The 20,946-nt window shown below is 47.3% G+C and overlaps 1 protein-coding gene across 3 annotated transcripts in view; it reads right to left on the bottom strand.

Annotated features, from left to right (window-relative positions):
* The window catches only part of ABCA1 (ATP binding cassette subfamily A member 1), a 97,335-nt gene that overhangs the window by 12,810 nt on the left and 63,579 nt on the right, over positions 1–20,946 (bottom strand). For 2 of the 3 annotated variants that reach the window (XM_056324294.1, XM_056324296.1), the window contains 26 exons: positions 20,574–20,713; positions 19,764–19,880; positions 16,574–16,762; positions 15,520–15,725; positions 15,251–15,427; positions 14,419–14,641; positions 13,848–14,069; positions 13,006–13,210; positions 12,357–12,470; positions 11,723–11,894; positions 11,031–11,162; positions 10,384–10,523; positions 9,378–9,515; positions 8,622–8,842; positions 8,085–8,157; positions 7,334–7,536; positions 6,256–6,304; positions 5,241–5,354; positions 4,723–4,874; positions 4,148–4,272; positions 3,665–3,763; positions 2,305–2,494; positions 2,055–2,149; positions 1,588–1,620; positions 901–1,006; positions 149–223 (listed from right to left, as the gene is read on the bottom strand). In XM_056324294.1, the coding sequence (XP_056180269.1) occupies positions 149–223; positions 901–1,006; positions 1,588–1,620; positions 2,055–2,149; positions 2,305–2,494; positions 3,665–3,763; positions 4,148–4,272; positions 4,723–4,874; positions 5,241–5,354; positions 6,256–6,304; positions 7,334–7,536; positions 8,085–8,157; positions 8,622–8,842; positions 9,378–9,515; positions 10,384–10,523; positions 11,031–11,162; positions 11,723–11,894; positions 12,357–12,470; positions 13,006–13,210; positions 13,848–14,069; positions 14,419–14,641; positions 15,251–15,427; positions 15,520–15,725; positions 16,574–16,762; positions 19,764–19,880; positions 20,574–20,713 (3,710 nt within the window). The remainder of the gene's footprint in view (positions 1–148; positions 224–900; positions 1,007–1,587; positions 1,621–2,054; positions 2,150–2,304; positions 2,495–3,664; positions 3,764–4,147; positions 4,273–4,722; positions 4,875–5,240; positions 5,355–6,255; positions 6,305–7,333; positions 7,537–8,084; positions 8,158–8,621; positions 8,843–9,377; positions 9,516–10,383; positions 10,524–11,030; positions 11,163–11,722; positions 11,895–12,356; positions 12,471–13,005; positions 13,211–13,847; positions 14,070–14,418; positions 14,642–15,250; positions 15,428–15,519; positions 15,726–16,573; positions 16,763–19,763; positions 19,881–20,573; positions 20,714–20,946) is intronic. The other variant, XM_056324297.1, reaches the window with a different exon arrangement.

Below are 20,946 nucleotides of genomic sequence, written 5' to 3' on the forward strand. Positions count from 1 at the left end.
AGCTGCATTTGCTCCACTAGCAAATGAAAAGAACTCTCGTCTGCACAGTTGTCCAAGGCAAACTACTGGGACTGTGCTAACTAAAAAAAACCTCCAGGTTATCAGAGTTTCAAATAGCAGGTATGGCAGTGAAGATTGATTAATTTACCTTCACGTTGTTCTTTGTATCCAGGCCTTTCATGAAACTTGACAAGCTGTTGAGAAACCGATCTCCAGAACTCCCCTGCAAACAACAAAGAGAGAGTTATCTACCCCCTCTGAAGAGTGCCTTTATTCATGTCTTGGAGCCTAGCAGGGGTTTATGCTATGTTTTTCACAGCTCTGAGTTTTCTTTCCATTCTGCAGCCTGCATTCACCAAGCCAGAGGTTGCAAGAAGGCTGAGAAACTGCAGCTTTCCTCCCTCCTTTCCTTTCTGCAGTGCTACTGGTAAGAGAGATCAGCCTTAGGCCTGCTTTTTACCCAGCAATAAGTATTAACCAGGGTTGCAGGCAACCTTCAGAGACATCGCAGCCCACAGGCAGTGTCAGAAGAAAGCAGTGGCCCAGATTATCTTCGGAGCCAAGGCAGATTCAGCATACAAGGACTCATCTAAGGTTTTGAAGGAGATGGCAACCACTTATTAATTCCCTGAGACAGCTCACTCTGTCTGGCCAAAAAACACTTGGAGGTGTCTGTAATCCCCGCTGGCTTGCAACTGGTGATGGGCAGAAGCCACACATGCAAGCCGCCTGCTGCTCCCAGATAACCATCTTGGAGATGCCAGTTCAGAGGTAATGGGGAGAACCCACTGAACATAGCTAACATACAAATGCTCCTCATTTTATGGCTTCCAAGTCATCTCCCAAGTAATAGGACTCTGACATCAGAGCGTCCTGGGTTTATGGGGGACATCTGCTCACCTGTGCTAGCTCCAAGATTTTCTTCACTTGTTTAATGGCATCAGTGACTTCATGGCTTGGAGGAAGCATGAGGGAACTGCTCGCTCCCAAGGAAAAGCCACCATACCTGAAAGTTCAGATAGAAAGTAATGCTAAGACCCGAATGCTTACTGACCTCCAGAAACTGCCACTCCCCCTCCCTTCCCAGATGTCTCCTCTTCCTGCACTATATCCAAGGCAACATCTCCACTCTTACATAAAGGGATGACTTTGATCTTCCTACACTGCTGCTTAGCCATGATGTCTCCTACTCCTTGTTTCTGGGGTTAAATACCCATCTTATGACTGTTCACTATGCTGTTCCATTTAACGAATGCAGCTATCCTCTGCTACCAGCACAGGCAAAGCAGGACACCTCCTGCTTCCCTTGCTTGGAACAGTAGAACAGTAACACGTCCCAGGATGGAGTATCAGCAGACTAGTCCTGCAGATTTTTCAAGCCAATACTGCTCTCCACACAAGGCAGGCATGCTTTCCAGTGATATGCTCTTGGATTTTCCCAGTTTATCCTTAAAACATGCTCCCTCAACATTTGGCAATTAAGAGTCACGTAAAACAAATTGCAAAGCAGGGTGGGCCTGTCCTGCTTAATACAGCGATCAGGGGTTAGAGGACATGTACAAGCTAGAAAAAAAGGCAGTAACTCACCTGAACTCATTCACCCAGATCTTGTTCTTTAAGCTGCAGAGACACAAAACAAAGCCAATGTATAATACGTGGAATAAGAGGAGAGGCAGACCTACCAGTGCTGCAGGTACACAGCCAGGGAAGAGAGTGCAGGTACACAGCCAGGGAAGAGAGTGCACCAGTCTCTCACATCTAGCATATGTTCCACCCCTCCTCTTCAGTGTAATCCCTAGGGTTGGTGCCCAGGCTTCCCCACCACTCTGCCCGCAAGGCTCAGGACACACCCCTCAGAGCTGCCACAGCATCACTAATAATGCAGAAACACCACCTGACCCGTGGATCAGGACAGTCTGAGGGGCTGAGTGGGTCTGGCTCACTGCTGAAGAGCTTGGGTTTTCCAGGCCTATTTGCCTGATCTTTAACAGCTTACCCCAAACAGCAAGCAGCATTTGGGGGTGGGGAAAGGAGAGGGTGTGTTCAACAGCTACCTTTTTCCAATGATCTGTGCATAGGTCTTCACCAGGTAGTCTGATATATTGCGCCCTGTCAGATTCTGGAGAATGTCAGCAGTGTCTTGCTCACGCTGGTGTCACCGGGAAAAACACAGATAAACACCCATCAGAAAACACAGGTGCCTAATCAAACAAACCATGTGCAGTGCTGCACATGAGAATCACACCCAGCTGGTCTGCTCTTTGGGAGCACTCTTCATTGCAGTGCCTCTGAGCTCCCTCCTACCTGTGGGGGTGGCAGCCCACCTGCACCAGGGGGGCACACGGGCAGCATCTTCTTTATCTTCTCACTGCTGCACTCACAAGATGGGGAAGGGTTCTGCATGCTCCAGTTGCCTTTCAGGAAGATGTCCAGGACTGACTCTGGGACTGAAGTGGTGGTCCATTCCTTCTGCCCCACAGTGCAAGGAGTGTCTCTGTGTCAGGAAATAGGCAAGGCAAATGCAGCTTTAAAAAAAACAACTATGACGGCCTTTGCTTACAAGCCATTTAAACAACAGACAAAATCCCCAGAAAAGGCAGGATGCTTTTCAAAACAGCCTGACCTTAATGAGACAAACAGCTCAGAGCAACAGAGCAGCCTCTGCAGCTTCTAACAGATCCCAGTGCTAAAGAGACTGAGCCTGGCCGGCACTGAGCAGTGCTGAACACTCTTCTTAGTCGCTCTGCAGCACAAGTGCTTTACTTCAGTCAGTCCCAGCATGTGCAGCATGCAGAGTTCAAGGAGTGTCTGGACGATGCTCTTAGTCATATGGTTTAGTTTTTAGTCCTGCAAGGAGCATGGAGTTGGACTCGATCCTTATGGGTCTCTTCCAACTCAAGATATTCTATGAATCTGTGATCATGGCTGACAGACAGTTTTTGGATGAAGTTTCTCCCTTTGGGGCACCAAAATACTGCTATTCCCCGAGATGGCATCAGTGGTCAGCCTCCTGCCCATGCCCAGCTGCTGTGTCTATTTTGTAGGACACAGTTTACTTTCCATGACTGGCCAGCACATAGAGTCCCTCCCTTCCCTCCCCATCATCCTGTGAAAGTAAACTGCAGTTATTCCAATCTAGAGACACACCATCCCAGCCTCTGCATACCCCTTCTACACTCATGGCCTGGCTCTTCAGCCATCTGCCCAAGGCCATGCAGCAAGTCAGTGGCAGAGTGAGGAAACACCACCAAAGCTGTGTGGTTCTCCACTCTCTGCTGGCATTTGCGGAGGTGCTAACCTAAGTTTCTAGTGCAGCCAGGAACACAGGACTGTGGAATGGGAATAGCTACTGTCAACAACATACAGCGACATGACTAGGTTCTTTTCCATGTTCAGGACCAAACAGTAATTTGAGGGAGAGACTACTATCTCCTTTCCATCTCTGTCAGCAAGGACTTCCACTCAAACCTCACTCCCTCACCATGCTGAGGGGTGGTAACTTCCTAAAAGGTCCTGAGCAGAAAAACTGAATGTAGTTGCAGCTCTTTTGGCTTAAACCTGTTGCTGTCCATGCATGCCTGTCATTCACTAAAACCAGCTAAATCTACTGGGTGACCAGAAGCCAGGGCTGGGCTTCCCCTTTCCAGTCCAGAGTTCTACTTACGGGATGGAATGTCCCTGCATACAGCGCGTCCCAAAACCAGGCTTATTGAGAAGGGCATCCAAAAGCCTCTGAGTGCCTGCATCTTCTGGAGCATCATTGCTATGGGTACAGCAAAGAAACACTATTGGGTCAGTGGAATAACAGGCACACAGCAAAAGCACAGAGCAAGGCTGACAGTACAGTGAAATTACTCAGGAAAAGGATATGGGTGGAGATTTCCCATTGAAGAATGCTTGGCCTAGGAGCACACACACTCCTAGTCTTTTTGCATAGTATTACTAGGGTCATAGCACCATTCAGAAATGGATATGGTCTTTTGCCAGTAGTTAAGAGTTAGCATTTAAACGTCCAAAACCAAAATACATAGACTCTCTTAAAACATGCTTCTGAGCTAAGCACAGAAAACAAATCTAAACAACCTGTTAAGGAACTCAGTAACTCACATTTGCAGAGAACAGAATTTCTAAGCCACACAAAACATACCTAATAAAGGTGTACTGCTCATCATACATCCAGGGCTGTAATTCCAGGCTGGGATACTTTCCAAAGGGAGGAACGATCAGGCTGAACATGAGAGCAATACACACAAAGACAGCTGGCAGCACAATCTGAAATAGCAAGGAAAGAGCAAGCCCTTTTGGAAGTGAGTATTTCCAGAGGCATCAGGAGTTGCATGCGAGTCACTTAATGGATCAAAACTTTTTCAGAATTTCCCAGGAAGGCCTTACACCAAGGCACTGCTAGATACCAATACAGGACCTATTCTGGCATTCCATTAGGACACTTACATGGGTTGCAGAGTGTTCAGCCTGAATCTCAAGGCCAAATTTTGATTTGAAACTCAGTTGCATCCTTGCTGTGCAAGAATGCTGTAACCACTTGGTTATCATGTAACTCCTTTCACTTGCACAGGCCCCCTTCAGCTCAGATATGCAGTGAAGACCAGTTTTGGTTATCTGCATTCCCTTGAGGTTTTCTGCCCACCTTCAGCTCTGAATATAATGTGTGATCCAGAGCTGTCCCTGCTGAGGGACCCTGCACACGTTGGGTGCTCTCACCTGAGCAAAGAAGCCCTTCCGGCTTCTCTTGGCAATAAGCAGTCTCTTCCACAACAGGGCTATGAACTGCTGCTGGGTGAGCTTCCAGCCCTTCATCTGGTAGGAGCCTTTCCCATCCATGCCACTGAGAAGGTCTGTCTCTCTGGATTCTGCTGGCAAGAAAAAGTGACCCTCATTCAAAAGCTCACAGAGATGTTCTCTGGGCACTTTTGTGCTGGAGACACAGGGTGACAGCTGGAGCAGCTACTCTCACTCATCAGAAGGGGGAAAAAAAAAAAAAAAAAAAAAGAGTGGTGAGCAGAGACAGCAACAGAAATTCACACAAACGCATTTTCACCCCTGTGTCTCTGAGCCTTCATGGGAAGACTGAGCAGGCTGTGGATACTGCACTGCCCACTATTCCTAAAGGCAAATAAATCACCACTCCTTTGGCAGTCTCAGCCTTATGATCTGCAGTATTTGTAATATGAAAGAAAGCGTCCACGAGAAGAAAACAGGCTTGAGCCCCACCACAATACCTGGATCTATGTCTGAATCATTAGGATCAAATGCATCATCTTCTGTAAATGGACGAAGGCAGCTCTGTCTGTCTCCAAACACACGCCTGTTCCTTCTGGCTGGCAATGTCCCATCTGCAAATAATGCAGTTATGATTAGCTGAACTGCTTCAGTTAGTCTCCCATGAGGCCCAGAAAAACAAAAGCAATCATCATCTTCATTTCACATGTTTCCATTTGCAAACTGAGGAGCTGAACTGGAGTGACTCCAGTGTAGGTAAAAGTAAAATTAAGACTGTTACTCTGCAAGGGTCATATGTTTTATGTACTGTCCTAGAAGCTTCTTCCAGTGCACTGGACACTATTTAATTTAGCTATGGAAATGGCAGGCTTCTCTTACTGTAAGAGAATTCTCACTTAATACGCTTATGACTCGAAGTGCAAGTTGCTAGCACTAGTTTATCAGGAAATGCTGGCACGAACACTCAAATGGAGTGAGCTGCTCTCAGAAAGTCATTTGGTCCCTACTGCAATCTGACCTTGTCAAGATTTTTCCCATTCCTCAGAGTAGACAATAGTGTCAGTCAAGTAATTCACAATACACTCATATACTAGAAACTCTCCACTATTGCAAAAGAAAGATGCGACCACTGAGTCAATCGAAGTTAACTGTATATAAAAAGCATGCATTGAAGTATACTAAGAACAGCTATTTTAGGTCATTAAAAACATCAGCATAGCACAGTGCCAGTTCAGTCTGAAGCAGGGCCTGTCACGCTTTGGCATGTGTCACTGTATGGCTGGACATGCTGCCATATACGAAGGTCACCCACCTGCTCAAGGCTGGTGAGATCAGGAACACTCTTCATTTCACATACCTACTTGACTGTTTATTCCCCTGGGAGCCAAGCCCTGCACCAAGATTTTACTCCTGAAATACTGAGGCTTGGTCAGCCTTATGCTTGAAAAGCACAAATACAAAAGGGTACCTCCCCCTGCAATCCCCTTCAATGCTGCAGGAGACAACTACACCTACCTGAGGTATCTGCATCCACACCACTATCATCAGCCACTTTCAGGAAGATCTGAAAAGCAATGGTAAGTGCCAGTGAAAATTAGAAGAGGAGTAATATTCTGGAGACTGCTTCAGGAGGTGACATGAGAATGCACAAGACTGATAGATGCAGCACAAGAACAGAAGACACAGGGTTTATCCTGTGTGATGGCGACATGGACTGTGTGGCTTCTCTCCAGCTTCCAGGAGCCAGCCTGTAACCACATACCAGCTGTTCCCCCTTTCCGATGTCAGTTCTCAGTGCATCTCAAACACTATCTGAGAGGTGGGAAAGAGCTTAAGACCTAGTTACTAAATTTGGGGAATCTCATCTTCCTCCTAGTCTGACAGTACCCACACTCCTGTCCATGCTTGAATGGGCACCTTTGTGGAGCTTGTCCTACAGACTCTAAGCCAGAAAAAAATACATTTTCAAATTGCATATAGCATCCAAGGACTTTGCAGCTGTGGGAGGACTTAGAGAGCAACAGCACCATTTCAGTTCCCCTTATTATTTTAAGAGGGGAAGAAAAAAAACAAACCAACCCCTTTTCACATAAAGAGGGGATAAAGTGCATGACACTTCTGTGATAAAAGAAAGGCAGACTTCTCAGCTGGCACACAGCCACAAGGAACAAATCCTAAAAACATCCTTGACTGGGGCATAGATCTAAGTGGTTTCTGTAATGCATGGTCCTCAGTACTGAAACATGTGTTTTCAGTTAAGTGCAGCACAACACATCCCTAAAAATACCTCAAAGGTGTTTACAGTCGTTAGAAGCCAAACTGAGGACCAACCTTCACACGACATCTCAGCAAAGCGCAACTGAGTACAAAGGACCTGCCTGTGTTTGCATGTAATACATTTCAGTTTTTAATGCATGCTTCTGAGAGCACATGCTTCAACAGGGAAGAAGACAATCCATTTTGGAAAGGAATGTAAAGCTGCCTGTTCCACAATAAATGTTTACAGGAAGAGGCAAGACTCTGTCTTGTTGTGTTTCTGCCATGATTCATTTTGCCTAGTTTAAGTCAAAAGGAAAATCTTCAGCTCTCTCACCTCCTCCAGCGTGGTTTCAGAGATGCCATAGCTGGAAATGCCAAGATCAGAGAGGCGGTCATCAATTTCATGGAACAGCTCCACAAAAGCTCCTTCTTTAGCAGCTTTGTATGGCAAGACATAGGTTAATTCATGGCCAATGTCCTCCACCAGTCTGGCCTCAGGAACGTGTTTTGTAATGAGATTTGAAATTGCAGAGACATCTAAAAGAACCGAAAGGAAAAAAACATGTTCATCTTATTACTGCTCATTATGTGGAAAGAGCAGCTCAGTCTGAAAGATTTTGCCAGAAGGAAAGGAGGGAAAATGGGACATCTCTGGAAAGTGGCTCATTTCCATGGAAAGTTTAGTTTCTTTTTACATTTAACACAAGCTGGGACAAAAGCCTGGATCCAAACCTGGCTATTTTTTCTTTGCACAATTTGGGAGAGCTTTTACATGCTACTGGCAGTCCTGCAAGTCATTGATGTACAGTTCACCAGTAAATGTTACATATTGCTAACAGGCCTAGCAACTACATAATCTTTGGACACTACATCTCAGGTCAGCTGGAACTAAAGATGGTTCACTGAAAAGTGTTCCAATATTTACACATTTAAAAATACCATCTTTGCAAATTTCCTAATTGTCCCAAGACTGTAGCTACACAGAAGCACAAGGTTGAGGCAGTTGTCCAAGGCCAAATATCAGCAAGAGTCCAAGAGTAATATCAGCACTGGGACTGAATCTTACATTCTTTTCCAAGCCTTACCTATTGTCAGTGTGTCACTTTCATGGTCACTGCCAAGGCCAGCATCAGAGCTACTCTGGGAGACACTGTCATCCTGGTCGCAAAAGAGAAGACAAGCATTGTTTCCTGCTGTTATATCAAAAAGGGGCCTAGAAGATGCTGCATGCTAGGGAACTCCAGCCAGATGCTGCAACATGCTGGATACTGTACAGAGAGTCAGAAAGTAATGGTGACATACCACTGCAAAGGGCTGACGTACAAGTAAGAGGTCACAGTTACAAAAGTGAGCGCTACAAAAGTGTACACTTATCTAGTCTGTATCTCTGCAATTGGCTTTGGACCACTGGCATTGAAAGAAACTAAGGGAGAGGTATGCCCCACGCAACAGTTTAACCAAACACAATCTGGCATAATACCTATAAAAGCAAGTAACTGCTTTTAAAGAGTAAGGGATTTCTCTTTGAGACATTCTACCACGTAAAGTCATAGCTGCTGCTTCCCAAAAACCAAAGATTCCATGAAGGAAGAATGAATATGAGCAGGAAGGGTCAGCTGTACCTTTTTCAGATAGGACACCGTGCTGCTGCTGTTTCGGCAGGAACTCAGAGAGGAATCCACATCCTTCTTGACCAGGGTCAAATAATAGCCTGTTCCCAGCTGGTTCTTCAGGAAAAGAGAAGAGCCAACACAGCAGAGCTTGCCATGAGAAATGATGGCAATCCGGTCCCCCAGAATGTCTGCCTCATCCATGTGATGTGTGGAGAGAATGATAGTGCGGCCTGGAAGAAAGCAAGCGAAAACACTGCTGGCAAATCAACCATACCTGTGTTCAAGCCAAAGCGACAATCACCTGGATCTTGCCATGAAGCTGAATGGGTGGTTGATGCCACAAGTCCAGGCTCCTTTGAATGAGGCTAGCAGATGGAAAAGGTTCACAACTGCTGCCATGGGTTTATTCTCTTCACTCTCTGGGCTCCGGTCATACTTAACAAAGGCAGGTTAATTTCATGCCAGCAAGGTTGCTTGCACAGTGCAGCACAGAACACTGCTGCACATCAAGGGTGAATTTCTGACTTTAACTGCCCTCACAAACCATCAAGGAACTTTGTTCATGAGCTGTGACATGAATGGGATAAGAAACGAGTATAGATGAGATCAAAACATCCCTGCCCTGCATTCTCTTCGTTCCTTCCTCAGTGCAGGCAACTATAGATTTGCAAAAACACATTGCTATTTCAAGAACAGTCATGGGTCAGATTCATTTTCTTTTGCTTTCCATGACACATTCATTACAAGTAAAGAAAGACCACATACCTTGTCGATACTTCAGGAGCAATTCCCATATCCCTCTGCGAGAATAAGGATCCACCCCAGCTGTAGGCTCATCCAGAATGACAACCTTGGAGCCACCAACAAAGGCTAAGGCAACTGAGAGCTTCCTCTGCATGCCACCTGACAGGCACAAAAAGAGGTGTTCAGGCTGATGCAGGGATGAGGGGAACAGCAACAGCTGCAGCACAGTGGATAATAAGCTCTCCACATGAAAGCAGAATTGCATACTGAGAAGACCAAGTACTGCTACTGTTTCAGGCCTTCAGGATCTCATCACCTTCAGGACAGGGGATAATTCACCTGGATGGTCTTCCCTTTGCAAAGTCCCACTCCCAGCTGCATGAAACCTCACCCTTCCAGAAGTGAATCATACTATTTCAACATCAGCAGTAGCAGGCCATCAGCTTGGAGGCCTAACCACATCTAAGGATCCAGAACACAGGTCTCCAGAACCCGAGCTGCAGAAAAATGTCCCCAAGAAATACTCTTCCTGTGGAAGTGTGCCAGAGGCAGCAGCAAGAAATTACATGACACTCCTCGATGCTAAAGCCAACCTGTGGCTATCTGCTCCCCCTTCCCCAGGTCAAATGCAGTCTGTGCTGGTAGTTGAGCCAGACAAAAGAAATGCACATATGGTTCACAGACCACAAGGGACTTGGAGATTATGGTCTGAACACCTCACCCAAACCCAGAAAATCCAAACATATCAGTAAGCATTAGGAGAACACATATCACACATAGCTGGACTGTGTCATGATGGAAACAAGTACAAAACACTCAGAGAAAGTGAGTGACTTGTTATGGCCATTAGACAGCATAAGACAGTGGTAAGATAGGTAAGTTTACTACAATATACTGGTTAGGCACTTAAAGTTCTTAATTGTGTGATAGTCCTTTATTTAATTGGAGGATCCAACCAAGGTCCATGATGTAGCCTCTGTGAAACCCAAGAAAGTTTTTCTGGGGCTGAGGAAGCAGCTGAACCTACCAGAGAGTTTGCTTGTCCTAGCTTTCAGTTTGTGAGGCAAACCAACATCCATTGCCATCTGCTCTACCTCCTCTTTCACCTTCTTTTCCGGCAGCCCTTTGAGCCGAGAGTAGAACCAGATGTGCTCCTCCACAGTCAGCCTAGGGAATAGAAGCAGGCTCAGGGCACAGCTAGGAGCACCATGGTGAGATTCATCCCTTGCATAAGCATCACAGCAGGCATGTTTGGTTGCTTGGGAAAACATCTTTTAAAGCTGAGGTTTCAGGAAGGAGCTACAGACTGGGTGTGCTCAGCTTGGGCCTGATTTCATGGTGTGGCTATTCAGCACCAATGCAAACAATCCTCCTCTAAGGGCACTTGACAGAGTACCCCAAACATTCCACATCAGTAGGCACTGGGGAAACATTGAAATTTAATGGAGTAGATCTCTTTAAGAAGACATCGAAGATTTTGCTGATAATTCACAGGCATGTATGAATGTACTAATAAAAAGAATCTCCTAGTACCAATCTCACCCCACCCCACTGTCTCACATCATGCACACAGATAAAGATAGGACTGTCCTAGCTGAAAGCACACTGTGTCTCCTAAAGAATCCAACGACCTGTTGGATCACACCACCCCTGCGTCTCACAGATGCTACTCACAAGTCAAACAGCACATTGTGTTGTGGACAGACACCCAGGTTCTGCCTGATGGTGCTGAGCTCAGAGCGAATATCTTTGCCCAGGATGAAGGCTGTACCCGAGGTTGGGGGGAACAGGCCAGTCAAGATGGACCTGAAGGACAAACACAACAGTAAGCAGGTTCCACCACTAGGAAACGGCTGCTGCACATGCTGAGGTGGATGGATGAAGAGTGGGTGGAAGCCCTAGGGAACTCCCACATCTGGAAAGTAGTCTGAGAAACATCTCACTAATGGATAAAAAAAAACCAGCTACAATGGTTTTAGCAGTGATCAAAGCACACCCACATGACTCTGCTTGAAGGAATGTTTTCCTCTAAAAGCTTCTCATCCCCTGTCCCAACTTGTTTCCTTACACTGGTAAAGCATAATCAGAATCACAAATGGCATTACTAAAAAAAGCTGCCAGCAGGTTCATTCAGCACAGCCTCAAGGTGAGCTACCCCTAGTTTCAGCCCCCCATACCCATGCACCCTCACAACTAGCAGCTGCACAACTAGGGTAAGACAGCAGAATTCCACTGAAATCAGTGAAGCACCCTAGTCTGCACCAGCCTGCCCATTGCTGTTGTACAGACACCTCTACCATATTGACAGGAACCACAGTATTCAAAGTTGCTTCCCCCACTGTATTAAGTTATTTTTTTGTTCTTACATGGTAGTGGTTTTCCCTGCTCCATTATGTCCCAGAAAGGAGGTGATTTGTCCTTCATAGAAGTTCAGTGTGAGACCATCTACAGCAACTTTCTTGCCATCACGATAAACCTTGACCAGGTTCTGGATGGAAACACCAAGGCTCAGATGCATAGGCTCTTCTTCTTTGCAAACTGGAAGAAAACAAAGAAAAGCAGAGAGAGATGGAAGTTTTAACAGCAGCTGTGTGGGAGTACTAACCAACATCACTTCCCCCCAGATCTGTGGAAATCAAGGAGAAATGAGCTATATGAAGAACTGACCACAATTCTTCCCCAGAGACAAGAACCTTCCACAGAAGTTTTCTTTTGCTTTTTTATCTACTGGGCTTATCTGGAGATCTCCAGTGTTACCAGGGCTGGCAAAAATGGGCTGAATTCTCAATTCCGTGAGGCTGGAGCACCCACCTGCACTCAAGTGGTCACAGTACCTTGAGTTTATCCAGACACACCCACCTGATCAGCACACCCAAACCGTCATAACAAAGGGATGACCAGTTTCACCTTAGCCATGCCAGTCCTGTTGTCCTTGGACTCTCCTTCCAAAAAGGCAACCATAACACTTCACTGTAGAAAGGCTCTGTGTCCAGCACTTACCTTCTGAAGGCCCCTTCTGGTCAGGATGAGGGTGCTGCCTGTCCTGTGGTTCCTCACCAAACCAATAGGACTTTGTGAAAGGAAAGTACCAGGGCCTGGGAATCCCATACTGGCCTAAAGAGAAAAGCATTACGTTAGCCTGTCTGCATCTGTCCCTTTTTGTTATATTAGCTTTCAGGACAAGGGAAGTACTCCACCCCCAGTAAGCCTCTAGGTCAGGCACGACTAAGAGGAGACCCTTCCTGGTGAAGACACTGTCAGACTTTGGGGGTAAAAGCTAACTCTTGTCCCAAACTTCACTTTAGGGTTAAAAGCCCTGTGCTGGAAGGTGTTAAGCAGCCACATGTGGTACTGATACTCTCAACTCCTTCTTTGCAGCAGGGTTCATGGACTTAGCAAGCAGTTCAAAGGAGGGAACCACCGAAGTACAGCAAAGCTTCTGGGACTAGCTCAGCCATCACTTGCAATGGGGCACAGTGTCTGCACTGGGCAGCAGGCAACCTCACTGTGATACTGGTCTGTGGTTTCCTCCACAACCTCTGCAACTCTGCTTAAAAATGGGCCAAATTTGCACCTTGGCAAATGAGTAGGGTGAAAGGATCTATTTAAATGTGTGAAGACACGATATTCCCTCAGAAGCAGACCTCACCTGGGAAGACAGATTCAATGTACCAAGTCATGACCCCATATAGGAAGGTGTCAAACAACATCATGACAGCAGATGTGGTGATGCTAAAGCCATCTTCTTCCAATGGGCTCTCAAAGAAGTTGTCCCACTGCACACCAACTCCCTGCTCCTCAAACAGTGCAAAGTACTCACAACCAAAGCCAAAGGCTACCGGAGACAGCAGGCTCTGCAAACAGGAGTCATGAACATGCATTCAGTTTTTCACAACTACTCTCCAGCTGGGCAGCTCAGCTCTAGCACAAGACTAAGGGACATGCTTCAGAAGCCTTACAGGGAAAGTCAAAGGTCCAAGAAGCACAACTATTTGCAGAGAGGGCAGACTCAGTCTTGGTTCCAGCAAGCAAGCAAGGCCCGAAATCTTTGTTGGCCCACCACCCAGAAGCGTTAGTTTCCCTATTTCCTTTCACTTGCTCTTTAGACTTTTATGCGAGGGAAGAGATCAGTAGCAGCAACCCTCTCCAGACAGGTAAGAAGTGCTCTGCAGAAGACAGCTGGTTCCTTCAGTCTTCAATTCCTTCAAAACCACCTTCATATCAGGTGGTACAGCATCACAGCATACAGAGATCAAGGCAGCTTAGTCTGTCTGAATTACTTCTACCACCAAGGCCAACAAACCCCTCCCAAATAGCTCCTAGTAGGCTGAAGTCCATCTCTTCACCAAGCCCAGCTCTGATAGCCTCTTACATGGGAAATTAATTCTCCCATTGCCACCTCCTCCCTTTGCTATCAGTATACAGCTAGGGAACTCTTGAGTACCATACTGGTGGCAGCCCAGTACCCAGGACAGTTTCCTCAAGACTCACCGCAAAGATCTTGAGTGAGAAGCTGACGTAGTCCTGCCAGGCAACACACAGCACATAAGGCAGGTACAGTGTGAAATAGACAATGCCCCCACAGGCAGCTGCCAGGTTGGCCCTGGAGAACAAGGTGCTGATGAGGAAGCACTGGAGGATTGTCACAACACCGAAGATTGAGAGGAAAACAAACACCACACTAGGGTCACTGTAAGGCAGCAGATTCCCCATCTGGAAAGGAGAACAACAGGTGCATCAGGCTTTGAAATGGCTCTCCAAGGTGGCTATAGTGCAAGCAGGTCTGCAGAACTGCTGCTTCAGGGAGGCTGGGCTTGCTGCAATTTGCACAACAGCCTTCCCAGAAGTGGGCCAGTACTAGAGACACCTCCTCAGGAGTGCTGAACCTACTACACCCCCTCCTGCTGTTTGCAGCCACTCAGCCCTGTTTTGTTCCAAAACCCTGTTCCCAAAAAGCTGCTGGTAAACCCACACTCACTAACTCCTCCCCAGTGTGCCATGGTAGACCACTACTTAGCAGGCTCTCAGGGCTCTAGATTCTGCTGCCACAGACCAAACTCACCTTAAGGATCAGCACCAGCAGGCCTGCACTCATCAGGAGAGGGATGAGGCTGCTAATGAACCAGCTTAGCCAAAGGATGCCATTGTCAAGTCCCATAATCCTCATAGTCTCCTTCAGCCGGGCTTCCTTCTCATACACAATACCCTTAATTATCACAGCCACTGAGTAAATCCAGGCTAGAGTCATGAAGAGAGGCATGGAGCGGCTCATGACACGTAGAAATCTGAGAAGGAAGGAGAGGGACCAAAAGAACAGCGTAAGAAACGTCACTGCAACTTCAGGTACTGCTCAAGGGCTAGCTGAGCAAGGTGATGGCTAAGGCTTGGAATGGCATAAAGCAGATGACATGCAGTGTGCGACACAGGATCAGTGTTTCACCATGCAGTGAGGCTGATGGGTCTAGAGCATGTCACTAGGCTGAGTGGGACCTAGAGTTGCAACTGCCACTCAGTAAAAGAGTGGCTATAAAGACCTGCCCTTCCTGGGGACTGCTCTCATCTGTCCTCTTTCCACTCTCCCATGCCTAGGCCTCTGCTTTTTTCCCAGTGATGGTTTTTTTTGCCTATACCAGGTTTGGGGATACAGTCACATCTCAAGAACGTATTCTCTGTGTGAGAGCCCTGTACATATAGCCCTCCTCCTGGGAAGGACTCTGCAAGTCATTATATATTCCAAATCCTCCGTGCAGGTGCACTAATTCCAGGGATTAGGAACACTAAGGAGATTGCTCCACAACTGATAGTAGGGATATAAACCGTGCCTGAGAAGTGACAACAACCCATGTCTCCCAAGCCACAATCCTGGGAACTTTTGAAGCAGCCTGCATACATACATGTCATCCACATAACATGGGTAGGGCATCTGCTGCACATAAACTCCTGTCTTCTTCTCCGTGCCTGTCTGCACCCTGATGATGGCCTGTTCCACCACATCCTGCAGGTAGGCAAAGCCTCCCCAAACGTAGCGCATGTCCTCAAAGGGGTCAGCACGGGGACCAGGATCCCAGTACCTGCACCAGCGGAACAAGACCTTTCCGTTAGAAATCCTCATCACCACATCCTCCATAAGAAATTGTTCATAAGGCAGGATGTCAGGACTCACCCATCCTTGATCTTGTTGGTCCTTTCCACATTATCAATGTCCATGCGTATCTTGTATTTCACATGTTGAGGAAGCTCCATGCTATTAGGAGCTATTTCAGTGAAGACTATGCCAGCCCAGAACCTCCTCTCATCCAGAAGCTCCAAGGACCTGTTTATAAGCCGGACTTCTGTGGCCACAGGCTCCAGTTTGTCCAAGTTGACACACTAGACAGACAGATTTGGAAGTGTTTATGGGACAAGTTACTACATCAGAAAGTCCTCTGCTTACGTTTGGGAGGGACAAAAAGGGAGAACTCTGCAATGGCAATGTTGTGCCCAGTGAAAGGTTGCAGCACTGAACTACTTTGCAATGGCTCATGGTAGCCTGCCAAGCTGCTAGAGACATCATTTGTTCCTGTTTGATGGTCACCTGCCAATCAAACATGTATCACTGAGAAATACCCCAGCAGAGGCAGTTTCTGGACAAGTGGTTAGACAGCACTGCATTACTAGCTGTGAGATCCCATCCAAGCATCCATTTCCACAGTCTTATTTTCTTTGTTACAAATAAATCAGGTCTGATCCAAAGCCTCTAAAAACCAATGGAGAGACCCTGGCAGGCCAAGGCCTGTTTCTGTTCGCATTCATCTGCCAAGGTGATCGAGTAACAAGAACAAATTTCATTATTCACTATGTCTTCCTCTGTTCAAAGCAGCTGCTAGCCTCACAGCGGTCCCCAGCTGAAGCCACAAATTGAAATGTGAGGGGTTACACTGCCGAAGCAAGCAGCAGCTCTCAGTCACCCAGCAACAGCTGGGTGGGAAGCCACATGCAGTGGCCAGAGTGAGACCTTCAAGAAAAGGCTGACAGCTGGGTTCCTACATCTTTATTCAGGCACCTGAATAAATGGTATTTTCTAACATGCTGTGCACTCAGCCCTACTAAAGCCTGGTTGTTTACAGAAAACGGACCGAGGAACTTCCATCTCCCCTTTCCAGGAACACCCCACCACAGAAATGGAGACCAAGCTGCGGCGCCCCACTAGCTCCTTGCCCACACTAGCAGGACCTCACCTCCATGAAGCGGGAGATGGTACGGATCGCCTGATCTGTCTCATTGAAGGCATCCACCCAGGTATACACTGAGCCATTTGCTGTCTCAAAGTCCTCCGGCTGGTTTGATAGGAAATGGGCAATATCCTCCACTGTCCAGTTGGAAGCTGGCAAGTGCAGGTCCCAGAGAGCTTTGCCTTTCAGCAGCGTCTGCGCACATTTTGTTTTCAAGGGAGAAAGTTGTTGAGAATTAATGTTAGATTTCACCTCTCATCATGATGAAGTACTACCAGGGAAAACGCCTTTTAAAAAGCTGCAGATAGAGGCCCCCTGCCATATGAGAAGATCAGAGTGGTGCGCTCCTTGCTTTTAGCCCTCTCACCGCAAAAGGTGTGCCGACCTCGGTATAGCGACTCCATCGGGTCTGCTTCTGCAGGCCGGCTGGCTGCCTCCGTGTCCTGCCACCCCCCTCCCGAGGAGAGGGCAGCAGAGAGCTACGCACGGCTGCGCACCCCGGGCACACAAACCAGCTCTTCAACCAGCAAAACAGGGAAGAGGGTTACGTGGGTTCAGGAGAAATGCGTTGGGCTGATGGTGGTTGCCGAGCTCTGCTCACCTCTCCCGAACAAACCTCTGCTCCTGGCTGGGATGGAGAGGGCACGGGGCACGGCTGGAGGCTGAACTGCCACAGTGGTGAGCAGAAATACCAGCACCAGAGGCCAGGTGGCTTTTCTTACATATTTTGCTATTACACCATCAGGGCAGCCCTGCACAGCCAAGATGTCCTGCCTCCCTCTTCTCCTATCTGGGACAGTGCTTTCTGCAGCTCGTTCAACTGCTAGCTTTCTGAGGACAGGTTACTGCCCCACTGTGTATGCCACAACACCCCAAACAAGCGCAGCCCAGGTAGAAGCACCTGCCATTGAAGCAGAAACCAGTCCTCTGGGCAGTCAATATAAGGGCAGACAGGAGGGGAGTGGCAACTGTGAAAGACACAGTTGAACTGAAGAAAGGAAGAGAAAAAAAAAAAACCAAACAAAAGCCTGCACAAGAAAGAAAACTAAAAATCCTAACAAATAAAACCAGAAAAATGGATTTTCTGCCAGAGCAAAGAATGAAGCAGAGAGGCAAGGAGCTTTCCCATACTCTGCTGTTACCAGCAAACCAGAAAGTAATAGGTCACACAGTTATGAAAACAGCATCGTGAACTGGGAAAACAAAGCAGGCAAGCTGGCAAAGGAGAACATGCAAGAAGGAAATCCAAGCAAACAGGGATCAGCTACTCTGTGCTATCTTCACATTTGGTCTCCCAAGGCTGGCTTATACCACCATGCCCAGCAGGAAGGGCACCACGCCTGCAGGGAAGGGGCTCAAGGGAAGAGGCTCAGCCTCATCATGTTCAGCAGCAACATTAAAGCTCATTAACTTTAGGGGCACATGTTGCCCTCCCTTAAGTTAGCAGCTGCATTAACATCAATCTGGAAGCGCCAGAGACTGGCAAGCAAAGCACGCTCCTCTCCTTCAGCAGGAAGCAATATGCCAAACAGATTGCACAACCCAGAAAGCTGGGAGGTGATGACCTGCCACCCAGCAGCATGGCAGCCTCAACGACTTAACAGCCAGCAACGAACTGTCCTCCCCCTTCAAAGCAGCCACAAACAGGCAACTCTGTCTCAGCCTGTTCACCTACAAGTGATCCATGCCAGACCTCTAGAGTGAATGGAATGCTGCCTGGGAGCTGCCTTGGCATTGACAGTGAAGTACTCCTGCTTGTGTGAGCTGCTACAGGTGACAATAAATGAATCCCTGCTACTGTACCAATACAGAGGAAGAGACCAGACTGCTGGGAAAATCAAGAATTAACTGCCAAAGCCAACACTGTTAACAAGAAGCATAAAATACAAAACGAAAAATCCCCAGGGCTCAGTAAAAAAATAATTAAAATAAAGGCAGCAACATCCAGTTTTCAAAAGGAGGCTACTGCAAACCAATATCCAGACCCTGAGTTTCTGTCTGCACTCTCTGCAACAGTCCAATTTACAGTTGGTAGCCCTGATTCTCACCTCCCTGATGCCAACACCTATAGAATTAGCTTTCATAAAGCCAACTGAGGCACATGAATGATGATAATGATGCCTTTGACCCTCTAGTATGTCATGTTGATGGGGAAGTACAACAGGGAAGGTCAGAGAATGTTCAGCATTACATTGGGGTAAACAAATTAACTTCAAGGCTTAAGAGGCCTGAGGAGGTCTCTGTGTTAACAGCTGCAGTACGACACTCAACGAGCTGCCTTGCAGAGACAGCAGAAGAAGCTACCCTACAACTGTTTCTCTGTTGCACAATCCTAGTTTACATCACTGTGCTTCCAAAGACATCAGCACAGGGTGCAAAGATCCACCTGTCAGAGTTGCACCTGAGGGAAGCAACGCTGAACTAAACCACTTAAGCAGGTAATGCTGCAGTAATGCAGGTCTAACACCTGGCACAATGCTCCAGGGAGCCAACAAGCTAGCAGAAAGCATGTCAAATCCAAACAAGGCTCCCAGCCCCTTCATGGTCTAGTATGCACAGCACATTACGAAGCAATCAGCCGTAGGGTGATGTTTGCTCTTCTCCCATGAGCACCCAAGTACTACTAAATTAAGCATACCATGCAACTCCAAATTACGTTTTTACAAGATTCGTGCCAGATTACTGCCAGGCATCTAGTTTCAGCTCTAGCGTGACAGTCATTCAGTTCCTACTGTACCCAACGACATCCAAGGCCATCTGGCACCTTCCATGACCCAGTCTAGGTATATGACCACTTGCTTTGCTGCCATCACGACAACTATGTTGTGGAGAAGTACACAGCACAGGGAGCTAAACATGACATCCCCCCCACAGGTCCCCAGTTTACAGAAGTACCAAGCCAAATATTCATACTGCATTAGGGCAACACTGTGGAAGGAACAGTTCGTTTCCTACAGAGGCAGATTAGAAACAGGTGTTAAACATGCACTGCTCCTGTTTGCAGCAGGTTGTTACATGGAGGAAGAAATGCCAAGCATAATGCAAGATTGGTATAACCACAGTTTTTTGTGTTTCAAGAAGGGGTCCCATCCATATGATTTGTCTGCCCAGCTCAGCACTGAAGCACCATCTAAAGTATTTCATCACTTATTGCAGAAGATAACAGTGGTGATTCTGGCAAGGACATCATACTGACCCGAATGAGGTCCATTTCCTGACTACTTTCCATAAATCTCCAAATCTTCGGGCTTATCTCCTCCCACATGCCTCCAAGGTCACGAAACACACCCAGCTCCTGGAACGTCCTGTTCACCTGACAGCAAAGAGGAGAGGAAGGTTATTTCCAAAAGCTGGCAGAGATCCACTACAGGCTGAGAGGGTACATTGGCCTGTCAAGCAAACTACTGAGTGTTGCTCATATTCAGACAGCAGCTCAGCTTCTGCAAGGACCAGGGCAGGGAAAATCAAGTGCACTTGAAAGGAAAACACAGGGAACATGGATGCCTATGGCTGAGCACTGCTTTTCAAGGCTTAGTGGAGAACGACTGCCCCTGAGATGAAGGGTATACAGAAGCAGCCCCTCCCCATGTGCCAGAAGAGTCTTACTGAGGGAACTTGGGGAATTAGAGAGCACATACGGTAAATCACAATCAGAAATTAAGGCTGACCAGCCTGTAATGGAGAAAATTAAGGGCACTTAAAAGCTTATCAAGGTCTTCCCCACTCCTGTGTACCACATCAGAGATGCAAAGCCTGTGGATCATCAAACGGCATCACCAGGAAAGCTTCTAGCCAAGTCTAGAAAAAGAGTTTAGCCTGACCTTTTCTCATTGAGCCTTCAATAGCACGTGCATGGGAGGTGAGGGAGGTGAGAGGCTAGGGGGCCTGTGCTGTGCAGGCAATCCTTTCTAGGCTCGTGTTTGGGCCCAGTTTAACTAGAGCTGCTAAGCTGCACAGCCGGAGGACATACCTCATTCTACACATCAGAGGACAGGGCTAGAGTTACCTCAGTCATGACATTCCTTATGGCTGGTGTGTCTGGAGTGTACAAGATCTTCCCAATCAGCAAGGGTCTCAGAGCCCTCCAAATAATCCTGGAAAGCGGGCTGGATTCCAGGTTCTTCATCAGCTCATTGCAGTAGGGTGCTGGGGAGGACAGGACAAGTGTGATCACCTAAACAGCACATTGACAACTGCAGAAGACATGCCCTACTTGTGTGGGTTTCAAGGACAGTCACAGCTGGAAGTACAGCACTAATGAGCCAACAAAAACCCTCCTCTACTGCAAAGCTCCACAAAAAGCCCCTTTCAGTTCAAGCCTCCATGGTCCGCCCAGCAAACGTGGAGCACCCAGACAGCCTCCAACCTTAAGAGCCATG

The sequence above is a fragment of the Falco biarmicus genome, chromosome Z (assembly GCF_023638135.1).
Source record: "Falco biarmicus isolate bFalBia1 chromosome Z, bFalBia1.pri, whole genome shotgun sequence".
NCBI classification, from domain to species: domain Eukaryota; kingdom Metazoa; phylum Chordata; class Aves; order Falconiformes; family Falconidae; genus Falco; species Falco biarmicus.